At 43.5% G+C, this 15605-nt stretch overlaps 1 protein-coding gene across 1 annotated transcript in view; it reads right to left on the bottom strand.

Annotated features, from left to right (window-relative positions):
• selenbp1 (selenium binding protein 1) overlaps positions 1–15605 on the bottom strand; it is a 43693-nt gene that overhangs the window by 14481 nt on the left and 13607 nt on the right. The window contains exons 2-5 of the mRNA XM_039804733.1: positions 9727–9780; positions 8342–8454; positions 7729–7914; positions 1759–1879 (exon numbers count right to left, since the gene is read on the bottom strand). Of these exons, the coding sequence (XP_039660667.1) occupies positions 1759–1879; positions 7729–7914; positions 8342–8454; positions 9727–9780 (474 nt within the window). The remainder of the gene's footprint in view (positions 1–1758; positions 1880–7728; positions 7915–8341; positions 8455–9726; positions 9781–15605) is intronic.

The following is a 15605-nucleotide window of genomic DNA, read 5'->3' on the forward strand; positions in this document are numbered from 1 at the left end:
AGGAAAGGACGACAGCAACTTTAAAAACACAGAAACTCTTTGAAACATTTGTCCGTTTCTGAGTTTGTACTGTGGTGTATTTTGTAGTAGCGATGCTGTAATGTTGTGTGGAGAGGAATCCGCTGACACGGTTTCTTGATTATAAAGGTTTATTTACATCAAAGAATTCAGCATCAATTTACAAGCTCCTGCAGAAGCTAGGAGAGGACCTCACCCAGATTCTCAAAATGGTCTTTCTCCAGTTCTTTGTGTGAAGAATGCATATCTATGCTTCATAAATTGGGTGGGATCAATAATTGACCAATGGCTACAAGCCAACTGGCCTTCTTTTCAACAAAGACATCTCCATCTTGGGGGCCCCACTGATAACACATTCCAGATGTTTCCTGTGGCCATTTCCTGTGGCCCTTTTCCTATAGAAGTGTGATAGAGGTCATTTGAATCCTCATACATATAGATAGTTCAGATATAGCTTAAATACAAGTTATAGAGACTGGTCAGATACTTCAGTACTTCATAAAGCAACAAATAGTCATATTCCGTTGTGTGTCCTCTGTGTCAAATTTGACCCATTTTCTAGAGCGTGCGCCCTATGTAGGTTGAGTCCTTTGCAGCAGCCCGGGTTCGAGTCCGAACTGCGGCCCTTTGCTGCGTGTCATCCCCCATCTCTTTCTCTCCCCCTTTCCTGTCTATCCACTGTCACCATCTAGTAATGGGGGAAAAAATGCCCCAAAAAATAATCTTAAAAAAACAAAAAAACAAAGGACCCATTTTCAAAACATTTCTATATCAGAAATTTGTCGGAGAAAGCTTCAAAAACTTGGGTCAAAACAACGACAAAAATGTTGAACAACAAAAATCGACAAAGAACTTCGGGAAAAGTGACACAAGTGTCTGGAGGTTTTGACTTTAAAATATTGACCCAGAAAAACTAAAAGTTGCGTTAAGGTCTACGGGAAGACATATATGTGACGTGAGGAGTGTGTTTGAGAGATATGGATTCAGTCTGCCGGCTGGCTCACCTTATATGGATTCAGTCTGCCGGCTGGCTCACCTTATATGGATTCAGTCTGCCGGCTGGCTCACCTTATATGGATTCAGTCTGCCGGCTGGCTCACCTTATATGGATTCAGTCTGCCGGCTGGCTCACCTTATATGGATTCAGACTGCCGGCTGTCTCACCTTATATGGATTCAGACTGCCGGCTGTCTCACCTTATATGGATTCAGTCTGCCGGCTGTCTCACCTTATATGGATCCAGTCTGCCGGCTGGCTCACCTTATATGGATTCAGACTGCCGGCTGGCTCACCTTATATGGATCCAGTCTGCCGGCTGGCTCACCTTATATGGATCCAGTCTGCCGGCTGGCTCACCTTATATGGATCCAGACTGCCGGCTGTCTCACCTTATATGGATCCAGACTGCCGGCTGTCTCACCTTATATGGATCCAGACTGCCGGCTGTCTCACCTTATATGGATTCAGACTGCCGGCTGTCTCACCTTATATGGATTCAGACTGCCGGCTGTCTCACCTTATATGGATTCAGTCTGCCGGCTGTCTCACCTTATATGGATTCAGACTGCCGGCTGTCTCACCTTATATGGATTCAGTCTGCCGGCTGTCTCACCTTATATGGATTCAGACTGCCGGCTGTCTCACCTTATATGGATTCAGACTGCCGGCTGTCTCACCTTATATGGATTCAGTCTGCCGGCTGGCTCACCTTATATGGATTCAGTCTGCCGGCTGGCTCACCTTTGCCGTTGCCGGTCGGGTCTCCGATACAGCTGATCATGATCTGCCCGTTGCCCAGACAGTGGGTGGTGTGAGGGTTCGCCAGGCCGCACTTCCAGAACAAATCCACCGGATCCACGATCTGAAGACACAACAACACAACACAAACTGTTGGAGTCCTCTACAGCACGTGTGCCGAACTCGAGGCCCGTGGGCCAAATCTGGCCCCTGGCAGATTTTGATCAATTTAGGTTCACAATCAATGTTTTTATTCTGACTTTATTGCCACTTTTTCCAATGTTTTTTTGGCCCATTTTACGACGTTTTTTCTTTGATGGCTAAGTTACTTTTTTTGGGGTCTTTATGTCGACTGAGCTGTGAATGAGAAGATTATATGGGACATGCAACAATATGATAAAAGATGCTTGACTTTTACGATGAAATAACAGCATGTGAATGGCCCTGCATGGGATTCTGGTTCTGCAGCGTGGCCCTTCGTGGAATTGAGTTTGACACCCCTCCTCTACAGCAGTGTTTCTCAAATGGGGATGGGGATGTCCCCCTATGGGTACTTTGGAGGACTGCAGGGGGTACGTGTCCCCCTAGTGGTACTTTGGAGGACTGCAGGGGGTACGTGTCCCCCTATGGGTACTTTGGAGGACTGCAGGGGGTACGTGTCCCCCTAGTGGTACTTTGGAGGACTGCAGGGGGTACGTGTCCCCCTATGGGTACTTTGGAGGACTGCAGGGGGTACGTGTCCCCCTAGTGGTACTTTGGAGGACTGCAGGGGGTACGTGTCCCCCTAGTGGTACTCTGGAGGACTGCAGGGGGTACGTGTCCCCCTATGGGTACTTTGGAGGACTGCAGGGGGTACGTGTCCCCCTAGTGGTACTTTGGAGGACTGCAGGGGGTACGTGTCCCCTAGTGGTACTTTGGAGGACTGCAGGGGGTAATGCGTGTCCCCCTATGGGTACTTTGAGGACTGCAGGGGGTAGTGGTCCCCTAGTGGTACTTTGGAGGACTGCAGGGGTTACGTGTCCCCCTATGGGTACTTTGGAGGACTGCAGGGGGTACGTGTCCCCCTAGTGGTACTTTGGAGGACTGCAGGGGGTACGTGTCCCCCTAGTGGTACTTTGGAGGACTGCAGGGGGTACGTGTCCCCCTAGTGGTACTCTGGAGGACTGCAGGGGGTACGTGTCCCCATAGTGGTACTCTGGAGGACTGCAGGGGGTACGTGAGATATGGAACGAGGCTGTTGTCCAGAACTTTGTTCCTCTTTATGTAGACTTTCCTACCAAAAATGTGACATTTGTGTCTCCTTCTTTGGACCTGATCTATCCTTCCTTCTACTGTCCTTCTACTGTTTACAAGTTTCTCGCTTCTTTCTTCTCATGTCACTGTATTTGAAGTTTTTGATACTATTTTGACCTATTCTTGCCTTCCTTCCTTCTACCATCTTTTTCCAAGTTTTTGTCTTTTTTACAGTTTTTGTCTCTTTTTCTTCGCCAGCATTTAAATGTTTTCCAGTTCCAAGGCTGTAGTTTAGTAAAACTATCGCTGACAGCGCTGTACTGTTCCTCTTTATAGAGACTTTTTTTTTCTAGTGAAAATGACTAGCTTCTGAAAATTAAAAAATTCAGGCACCGAAATGTTCGTTCTTATTCGGTCTCTTTACTACCGTTTTTGTCGGAACCCCAACCCTGTCGAAGAGACAAAAACGTTTAAAATAAGTGACAAAAAACACAAGGGTTAGTGGTATCTTTAGTTGCGATGCTGTGATGATGTGTGGAGAGGAAATCCACTGACGCTGTCTTGATTGTATATACGTTTTATTACATCAAGTTTCCAGCATCAATGACGAGTCCTGCAGAACCCGGAGAATACAACGCCAATATGCACTCTGACTTGCTGCAGCAAGAACATGGTTTATAAGGGGTACATTTAGGTAACATGTTAGATAAAGTAAATAGATGGGAGTTGACAAGTAAAGGTCTGAGTCCTTTGAGGTCAGAGTCTCTTTGGGATGCTCCAACACTACACATTAAATCATCGATCCCACTCAGCCAACAATCACAGAATCACATAAAACATCCTCTTTAAAAAGGGATACGCCACCGTTTGTTGAAATAGGGCTTCTCACGGTCTCCCCTGGCTGTAGATAGGTGAAATAGTTCTTATCACGGTCTCCCCTGGCTGTAGATAGGTGAAATAGGGTTTATCGCGGTCTCCCCTGGCTGTAGATAGGTGAAATAGTTCTTATCACGGTCTCCCCTGGCTGTAGATAGGTGAAATAGGGTTTATCGCGGTCTCCCCTGGCTGTAGATAGGTGAAATAGGGCTTATCACGGTCTACTTTAGCTGTAGATAGGTGAAATAGTTCTTATCACGGTCTCCCCTGGCTGTAGATAGGTGAAATAGGGCTTATCGCGGTCTCCCCTGGCTGTAGATAGGTGAAATAGTTCTTATCACAGTCTCCTCTAGCTGTAGATAGGTGAAATAGTTCTTATCACAGTCTCCTCTAGCTGTAGATAGGTGAAATAGTTCTTATCACGGTCTCCTCTAGCTGTAGATAGGTGAAATAGTTCTTATCACGGTCTCCTCTAGCTGTAGATAGGTGAAATAGTTCTTATCACAGTCTCCTCTAGCTGTAGATAGGTGAAATAGTTCTTATCACGGTCTCCCCTGGCTGTAGATAGGTGAAATAGGGCTTATCGCGGTCTCCCCTGGCTGTAGATAGGTGAAATAGTTCTTATCACAGTCTCCCCTGGCTGTAGATAGGTGAAATAGGGTTTATCGCGGTCTCCCCTGGCTGTAGATAGGTGAAATAGGGCTTATCACGGTCTCCCCTGGCTGTAGATAGGTGAAATAGGGCTTATCGCGGTCTCCCCTGGCTGTAGATAGGTGAAATAGTTCTTATCACAGTCTCCTCTAGCTGTAGATAGGTGAAATAGTTCTTATCACAGTCTCCTCTAGCTGTAGATAGGTGAAATAGTTCTTATCACGGTCTCCTCTAGCTGTAGATAGGTGAAATAGTTCTTATCATGGTCTCCTCTAGCTGTAGATAGGTGAAATAGTTCTTATCACAGTCTCCTCTAGCTGTAGATAGGTGAAATAGTTCTTATCACAGTCTCCTCTAGCTGTAGATAGGTGAAATAGTTCTTATCACGGTCTCCCCTGGCTGTAGATAGGTGAAATAGGGCTTATCGCGGTCTCCCCTGGCTGTAGATAGGTGAAATAGTTCTTATCACAGTCTCCCCTGGCTGTAGATAGGTGAAATAGGGCTTATCACGGTCTACTCTAGCTGTAGATAGGTGAAATAGTTCTTATCACGGTCTCCCCTAGCTGTAGATAGGTGAAATAGTTCTTATCACAGTCTCCTCTAGCTGTAGATAGGTGAAATAGGGCTTATCACGGTCTCCTCTAGCTGTAGATAGGTGAAATAGGGTTTATCACGGTCTCCCCTGGCTGTAGATAGGTGAAATAGGGCTTATCATGGTCTCCTCAGCTAGAGGAGACCGTGATAAGCCCTATTTCAACAAACGGTGGCGTATTCCTTTAACACATCACTCCACTGAGAGGAAGATCATTGAACTTACATCACTAACACAGTGCTCATGATGTCTCAGCACATTTGAGCTTTATACAGACTTTAACCTTATAGGCCCTTCAGATACCACAGGTTACATTGTGTTGAAATCTGTGTCTGCAGATACCGTGTGACCCTGACTGTTTATCAGAGCGGCTGAAGCCAACATTTTTCATTCCCCACATCACCGACTTGGTCCAAACTCTTTCAGACGTGAAACTTGTTTTAAGGAACAGCTGTGAGAGCTGAACTCACGATGAACCGTCCTCCTCCACACAACGAACGCCTCTCTTCCACTCTTTCTGACAGTCGTTTCTCGTAATTCAAAGAACACAGCTGCAGTTTGTATAGACCAGGGGTCACCAACCTTTTCTAAACTGAGAGCTACTTCCTGGGTACGGAGTCATACGAAGGGCTACCAGTTTGATACACTCTTCTGAAATAACAAATTTGTTCAGTTTGCCTTTAGTTATATATGATTATTAATGATTAATGATAGTTATATATGATTATTAATGATTAGTGATAGTTATATATGATTATTAATGATAGTTATATAAGATTATTAATAGTTATATATGATTATTAATGATTAATGATAGTTATATATGATTATTAATGATTAGTGATAGTTATATATGATTATTAATGATAGTTATATAAGATTATTAATAGTTATATATGATTATTAATGATTAATAATAGTTATATATGATTATTAATAGTTATATATGATTATTAATGATTAATGATAGTTATATATGATTATTAATGATTATTAATAGTTATATTTGATTATTAATGATTAATGTTAGTTATAAATGATTATTAATAGTTATATATGATTATTAATGATTAAGGATAGTTATATATGATTATTAATTATTAATGATTAGTGATAGTTATATATGATTATTAATGATTAATGATAGTTATATAAGATTATTAATAGTTATATATGGTTATTAATGATTAATAATAGTTATATAAGATTATTAATAGTTATATATGATTATTAATGATTAATGATAGTTATATATGGTTATTAATGATTAATGATATTTATATAAGATTATTAATAGTTATATATGGTTATTATTGATTAATGATAGTTATATAAGATTATTAATAGTTATATATGGTTATTAATGATTAATGATAGTTATATAAGATTATTAATAGTTATATATGATTATTAATGATTAATGATAGTTATATATGGTTATTAATGATTAATGATAGTTATATATGGTTATTAATGATAGTTATATATGATTATTAATGATTAACGATAGTTATACATGACTATTAATGATTATGATAGTTATATATGATTATTAATAGTTTGGTTATTAATGATTAATGATAGTTATATATGATGATTAATGATTAATGATAGTTATATATGATGATTAATGATTAATGATAGTTATATATGATTATTAATGATGCTCATCTATGTGAAGACACTGATCATGTTAATGATTTCTCACAATAATTATCAACAATGACTTAACAAGGTGGGAAACAGATAATATCAATATTCAATTTTCATTTTGAGAACAGGCCTGAGGGCTCCTCATGTGGTCCTTGGGGGCTACCTGGTGCCCGCGGGCACCGTGTTGGTGACCCCCGAGTTAGACAGTCAGGGCCGAATAATCCGACTGTCTATTCCACCCCATTTAACCCCTCTGCACCCCAAATCTCTCTGCACCCCGGCCTGTCTACTGGAGTCTCGTCCAAACTTAGTTTTTAAAGTAAGTGCTGTAGTACAACTAGCAGGACACAAGTTATTACTGAGGTAAGTTTGAAGACGTTTTAATCATTAAATTAATAAATTAATAAAATATGTTTGTGTCGGTGTTGTAGTGTGTAGACGGTCTGTAAGTTCATAGAGACCAATTGTATGTGACAAAACGTCCCAAAAAAAGTCAAATAAAAGTCAAAAAAGTGACATTACACGATCTGAAGACTCTCATTCCCCCTGCTCTGGCGTTTCCCCCTCTCCATGAACTGAAGTAACTGTGTGGAGAGCAGGGGGAATGAGAGGGGGGAAACACCAGAGCAGGGGGAATGAGCCCAGTTGGAGCCCAAAGCACCAGAGGACCCCCCACCCCCACCAGAGGAAGTCACCCCCCACCCCCACCCCCCATTCTGCTGCATAAACACAGGAAGGGAAGCAGGAGATCTGATCATATATCTTCCAGGGAGACTCCATCAGAGGAACAAACAGCAACATTAACATTTCTTCTCAATGAAAGCTGCAGGAGTCTGTTCAGTGTTGCCGCTACCGCATGTACCATGTGTACCTTGTGTACTGCGTGTACTGCGTGTACTGCGTGTGTACTATGTGTACTGCGTGTGTACGGCGTGTACTGCCTGTGTACGCGTGTACTGCCTGTGTACCTTGTGTATTTGCGGCGCCCGGGGCTCTGTGCCCACGTCCACCACGTAGACTCGGGAGGAGAGCAGCGCCGGGAGAATCAGACGGTTCCTCTTCCTGGAGGCGTCCCCGAAGCAGCTGCTGCAGGCGTTCCAGCCCGAGTGGTGCAGCTCGTCACCCAGGTTAGGCATCGGCAGCCGGTGGATAACCTGCAGGGTCAGAGGGGGCAGAGGTCAGGGGGCAGAGGTCAGAGGTCAGGTGAGAGGGATTTACAGGCTCAAAAAAGCATCAAAAGCGTAAAAAATTGACAAAAAAAAGCATCCAAATCAGCCGGTCAAAAGGTCAGGGGGCAGAGGTCAGAGGTCAGAGCAGGGAGTTTATTAGTTCATTATAATTATAATAAACAGTCAGAGGAATGCATGCTTTTTAAAATGTAAAAGAAGAGAGACAGAAAAACTAAAACCTGAAGGAAAGATTATGAGAGAACAAAACACAAAGCATACAGTCCTGTCTGCCTGTCTGTTTGTGTGTCTTCCTGCTTGTCTGTCTGTCTGTCTGTCTGTCTGTCTGAAGCTGCAGAGACAATAACTCTGGCTGGCTGTACCTGACAGAAGCTGATTGGACGGCTGGTTATACCTGACAGAAGGTAGGAGACTTTGGGTCGACATCGACGGTGGCGAGGTAATCTGGCTTCAGACTGTCGGTGTTGCAGTGGATACACGGCAGGTAGACAATCTCCTCTCGACTACCTGCAAAACACACACACACACACACACACACACACACACACACACAGAGACAGAGACAGAGACAGAGACAGAGACAGAGACAGAGACACACACACACACACACACACACACACACACACACACACACACACACACACACACACACACACACACACACACACACACACACACACACACACACACACACACACACACACACACACACACACACACACGTGTAATCTTGTCATTACTTTCAGAGCCTTGCACGGTCAAGTTCCTTTCTACATCTCTGATTTGATACAGCTACATCCCCCCACCCGTAGTCTGAGATCATTAGGTCAGATGCTATTAGTGGTTCCCCGCACTAATTTTAAAACTAGAGGTGATCGGTCATTCCCAGCAGTGGCTCCGCGGCTGGTGGAATGACTTGCCTCTCGACATTGTTAGGTGGATTCTGTCGAATTTTTTAAAAGCAGCTGAAGACTCTGCTGTTCAAGCAGGCTTTTACTTAGTCTTTATGGTTGTTTGTTATATTTTCTATTTGTATTTCAATGTGCTCGTATTGTGACTTCTTGTGTTGAATTGCATTTCATTGTGAAGCACTTTGTGATTTTTATCTGTGAAAGGTGCTATACAAATACATTTTACTTACTTACTTACTTACTTACTTACTTACTTACTTACTTACACACACACACACACACACACACACACACACACACACTTACCGGGGTTACAGAATATATGGAATACAAGTCGGAAAGAATCTCTTTAGTTACAGAGAATCTTTAACACAATTAATACATCACGCACACACACAGAGACACACACACGCACAAACACAGGTTTGTGGCACTATCTTTGTGGGGACCCATCATTGACATAATGCATTCCCTAGCCCCTTACCCTATACCATAACCATCACAACTAAATGCCTAACCTTAACCATTACCCTAACCTTAACCATCACAACTAAATGCCTAACCTTAACCCTTACCCTAACCTTAACCATCACAACTAAATGCCTAACCTTAACCCTTACCCTAACCTTAACCATCACAACTAAATGTCTAACCTTAACCCTTACCCTCACCCTAATCATAACCTAATTCTAACCCTAATCCTAAAACCAAGTCTTAACCCTCAAACAACCCTTTAAACTTGGGGGGGGGTCCAGCATTTTGACCCCACAAGTATACTGTCATACACACACACAGACACACACACACACACACAGAGACACACATACAGACACACACAGACACAGACACACACACACACACACGTTACCTTTCATGGCGTCCAGCGGGCTGCGGTATCCGGGTCCACATCCTGAACAGCTGGCTGAGAAAAACACAACAACAGAGGTCAGACTGATGCATTCTGGGAAACAGTTCTTCAACTTTACACAGTGGGGCTCGAAAGTTTGGGCACCCCAGGTAAATTTTTTTAATTAATGTGCATAAAGAAGCCAAGAAAAGATGGAAAAATCTCCAAAAAGGCATCAAATGACAGATTAGACTTTCTTATAATATGTCAAAAAAAGTTAGATTTTATTTCCACCATTTACACTTTCAAAATAACAGAAACCAAAAAAATGGCATCTGAAAAGTTTGGGCCCCCTGCAGAGTTAATACCTTGTACTGTCCCCTTTGGCAAGCTGAGACCTGACAGTGTCATGGATTGTTCTCAATCATCGTCTGGAAAGACCAGGTGATGTCAATCTCAAAGGTTTTAAATGCCCAGACTCATCTGACCTTGCCCCAACAATCAGCACCATGGGTTCTTCTAAGCAGTTGTCTAGAAAACTGAAACTGAAAATAGTTGACGCTCACAAAGCAGAAGAAGGCTATAAGAAGATAGCAAAGCGTTTTCAGATGCCAATATCCTCTGTTCGGAATGTAATTAAGAAATGGCAGTCATCAGGAACAGTGGAAGTTAAAGCAAGATCTGGAAGACCAAGAAAAATATCAGACAGAACAGCTCGCAGGATTGTGAGAAAAGCAAGTCAAAACCCACGTTTGACTGCACGATCCATCCAGAAAGATCTGGCAGACACTGGAGTTGTGGTACACCGTTCCAGTATAAAGAGATACTTGCACAAATATGGTCTTCATGGAAGAGTCATCAGAAGAAAACCTCTTCTACGTCCTCACCACAAAAATCAGCGTTTGAAGTTTGCACATGAGCATATAGACAAGCCTGATGCATTGTGGAAACAAGTTCTGTGGGCCGATGAGGTTGAAATAGATTTTTTTGGCCGGAATGGGCCAAGGTACGTTTGGAGAAGAAAGGGCACAGAATTTAACGAAAAGAACCTCTGTCCAACTGTTTAGCATGGGGGTGGATCAATCATGCTTTGGGGTTGTATTGCAGCCAGTGGCACAGGGAACATGTCACGAGCAGAAGGAAAAATGGATTCAATAAAATTTCAGCAAATTTTGGACGTTAACTTGATGCCATCTGTGAAAAAGCTGAAGTTAAAGAGAGGATGGCTTCTACAAATGGATAATGATCCTAAACACACCTCAAAATCCACGGTGGATTACATCAAGAGGCGTAAACTGAAGGTTTTGCCATGGCCTCCACAATCTCCTGACCTCAACAGAATTGAAAATATAGACCTTAAAAGAGCAGTGCATGACAGACAGCCCAGAAATCTCAAAGAACTGGAAGACTTTTATAAGGAAGAATGGGCGAAGATACCTCAAACAAGAATTGAAAGACTCTTGGCTGGCTACAGAAAGCGTTTACAAGCTGTGATACTTGCCAAAGGGGGCAGTACAAGGTATTAACTCTGCAGGGTGCCCAAACTTTTGCAGACGCCATTTTTTTGTTTTCTGTTATTTTGAAAGTGTAAATGATGGAAATAAAACATATTATAAGAATAGTATAATCTGTCATTTGAGATTTTTCCATCTCTTCTTGGCTTCTTTATGCACATTAATAAAATGTTTTACCTGGGGTGCTCGAACTTTCGAGCCCCGCTGTACACAGCAGGAGCATTTGTTTTATACACAGCAGGAGCGTTTGTTTTATACACAGCAGGAGCGTTTGATAATTGATTATTGGGAGTCTGGAGGTTTCTAATCATCCCTCCTGTGCTGTGTGTTTACTCTCCAACATGAAAAACAAATCTCAGTCACGGAAGCATTTTAACAACCCAACACAAACACGGCTACAGCTACATGCTAACCATCACCTTCAGCAGCTACAGCTACATGCTAACCATCACCTTCAGCAGCTACAGCTTCATGCTAACCATCAGCATCAGCAGCTACATGGTAACCATCAGCATCAGCAGCTACAGCTACATGCTAACCAGTCACCATCAGCATCAGCAGCTACATGCTAACCATCACCATCAGCAGCTACAGCTACATGCTAACCATCAGCATCAGCAGCTACAGCTACATGCTAACCATCAGCATCAGCATCAGCAGCTACATGGTAACCATCAGCATCAGCAGCTACAGCTACATGCTAACCAGTCACCATCAGCATCAGCAGCTACATGCTAACCATCACCATCAGCAGCTACAGCTACATGCTAACCATCAGCATCAGCAGCTACATGCTAACCATCACCATCAGCAGCTACAGCTACATGCTAACCATCAGCAGCTAAAGTGTTCACCCCCCCTCCCCCCCTCCACCAGCTACTTGTTTTCTGGGTCAAAACGATTTTGAAGCTTTTTTGTTTGAAGTTTGTTTACCTTTTTTGTTTTTTAAATGCTATATGCTATGCACACACACACACACACACACACACACACACACACACACACACACACACACACACACACACACACACACACACACACACACACACACACACACACACACACACACACACACACACACACACAGATTTACAGACAGACCCTTGGTGGCGTTTGGGGGTCTGTGGTATGCTGGTCCACATCCTGAAAACACAACAACACACCAAAGCTGGTGAAACCATCCCAACAGAGAGACGGCACAGAGAGACAGAGAGAGACGGCACAGAGAGACAGAGAGAGACGGCACAGAGAAAGACACAGAGAGATGGCACAGAGAGACAACACAGAGAGACGGCACACAGACGGCAAAGAGAGACGACACAGAGAGACATAGAGAGACGTTACAGAGAGATGACACAGAGAGACATAGAGAGACGTTGCAGAGAGATGACACAGAGAGACACAGAGAGACGTTACAGAGAGATGACACAGAGAGACATAGAGAGACGTTACAGAGAGATGACACAGAGAGACATAGAGAGACGTTACAGAGAGATGACACAGAGAGACATAGAGAGACGTTGCAGAGAGATGACACAGAGAGACACAGAGAGATCTAGAGAGATGACACAGAGAGACATAGAGAGACGTTGCAGAGAGATGACACAGAGAGACATAGAGAGACGTTGCAGAGAGATGACACAGAGAGACGTAGAGAGACGTTGCAGAGAGATGACACAGAGACACAGAGAGACGTTACAGAGAGATGACACAGAGAGACACAGAGAGACAGAGAGACGTTACAGAGAGATGACACAGAGAGATGTTGCAGAGAGACGGCACAGAGAGACACAGAGAGACACAGAGAGACACAGAGAGACATAGAGAGACGTTGCAGAGAGACACAGAGAGACACAGAGAGACGTTGCAAGAGAGACACAGAGAGACAGAGAGACGTTGCAGAGAGACACAGAGAGACGTTGCAGAGAGAGACACAGAGAGACACAGAGAGACGTTGCAGAGAGAGAGACACAGAGAGACACAGAGAGACGTTGCAGAGAGAGACACAGAGAGACACAGAGAGACGTTGCAGAGAGAGACACAGAGAGACAGAGAGACGTTGCAGAGAGATGACACAGAGAGACACAGAGAGACACAGAGACGTTGCAGAGAGAGACACAGAGACGTTGCAGAGAGAGACACAGAGAGACGTTGCAGAGAGATGACACAGAGAGACACAGAGAGACGTTGCAGAGAGAGACACAGAGAGACGTTGCAGAGAGAGACACAGAGACACAGAGAGAGACACAGAGAGACACAGAGAGACACAGAGAGACACAGAGAGACGTTGCAGAGAGAGACACAGAGAGACACAGAGACACAGAGAGACACAGAGAGACGTTGCAGAGAGAGACACAGAGAGACACAGAGACACAGAGAGAGACACAGAGAGACACAGAGACACAGAGAGACAGAGAGACGTTGCAGAGAGAGACACAGAGAGACGTTGCAGAGAGAGACACAGAGAGACACAGAGAGACACAGAGACACAGAGAGAGACACAGAGAGACACAGAGAGACACAGAGAGACGTTGCAGAGAGACAGAGAGACGTTGCAGAGAGAGACACAGAGAGACACAGAGAGACAGAGAGACAGAGAGAGACGTTGCAGAGGTCAGACTGTAGTTATAACGGACGTATCAACCATGCGTGCTGTCGGTTTGTGGACTGCCGTTTTAAAGCCTCGAGTTTGGCGGTTCGGCCGTCGCCATCTCTGCTTTTGAAACTCGGATGTGACAAGTTCTGACGAGAGGGCCGGGGCTTAATTTGAGCCGGAACATGTTCCAGCTCCTCCGATGTTGGATCCGGCACTTCCTGTGTCACCAGGAAAAATGAATCGCCTAAATGAAAAAAATAAACTACTGTTTGTGTTCAATGTTGTTATCGGTCTTGTTAGTCGTTATTCCCCATTGAAGAGGGAGGGAGGGAGGGGAGGGAGGCACTTCAACAGCGCAGCCAGCGCCAGCCCGAGGCATAAGCGAACTAAGCGGCTGCTGAAAAAACACTCGATCGGGGGCCCCCTATTCGCCGATGGTCCCATCTGGGCTCCCGTAGTTCAGAATGGGCCCAGCCCTCCCCCCGCGCGTTTGCCATGGACAACATGGCAGCGACAGCGGCTAATATTAGTTATTTTCTTAACTACTCGTTTCATTACTCACTACTCGTGTTTGTAAATTTAAGAATTTGTATAAGAAAAAAATACAGGAATGTTATAAGAAGAATGATGACTAATACGCTTAAAATGATAATTAAATGTAAAGATAGGTAGTACTGATAATGTTTTGGTGTTTGGGGTGAGGATTGGGGTTGATCCACTCATGAAGCAGCTGTTTTTTTTGTTTTTTTTGATGTGCACAAATAAGTGACAGGTACCATAAGATTTTTTATTCTTCCTGTTCCTTTTTTTTCCCCCATTCATGAATGTTATGAATGAATGAATAAATAAATAAATAAATAAATTACTTACTTAACCGTAATATCCGCCGAAATGACCGGCATCTCATTGTGCTCTGTACCCGGCTCAAAGTCACCTATTATTGGATAACTGAACCACGAACTACCGCTGACCTGACGGAGCACCGGACCCGGTGTTGAGGAACTCTGATGCGGATCAACACATCCACTAAAAGCCGCTGATACGACCGAGCTGTGACGGAGGTCTGTAGCGGCTTTAACAACTAGCAATCGCCGCTCTGTAGCACGGAGCTCCTCTTCAATGTTTTTTTTTTAACGCTAATTACTACGAAGGAGCTTGCTACAGGTATGCTACACTCATGAGACCATGGCATGTTAATGTACATTACTCAGCAACAGGTGAAAATAGGGGCAAGGTTGCACGACTAAAGTCAAAATGAATTGAACTTTTACTGAGGAATGAGAAGTGAATTACCTGTATGTGTGAAAACAGCTTTATCTCACGCATCTGTTTAGTTGTTGTTGAATATATAGCATAATTATATAATTTGTTGAATATATAACATAATATCATTTTTTTCACAGAGGGCGCCAATACAATGGTAGGGAAAACACTCCAAAACCAATATATTTACATAAAATTGACATGAATAATCCTAATGGTATACATGCCCTGTGTGTGTGTGTGTGTGTGTGTGTGTGTGTGTGTGTGTGTGTGTGTGTGTGTGTGTGTGTGTGTGTGTGTGTGTGTGTGTGTGATCTTTTCATTTGTTTGTCATCTGCAGATTGATTTTAAGTAGGGGGGAATCGATTTAAATCATTAATCCGATTTTTTTGTGAAAAAAAGAAAATCAGGGATTTCTTTTGAGGCCATCTCGCCCAGCCCTACTTCCTACTAACACAGTGTATGTGAGGCAGACCCACAGCTGACAACCAGCTAAACTAATTGATGTGGTGGAGACTTGGGGAATG

The sequence above is a fragment of the Perca fluviatilis genome, chromosome 7 (assembly GCF_010015445.1).
Source record: "Perca fluviatilis chromosome 7, GENO_Pfluv_1.0, whole genome shotgun sequence".
Taxonomy (NCBI): domain Eukaryota; kingdom Metazoa; phylum Chordata; class Actinopteri; order Perciformes; family Percidae; genus Perca; species Perca fluviatilis.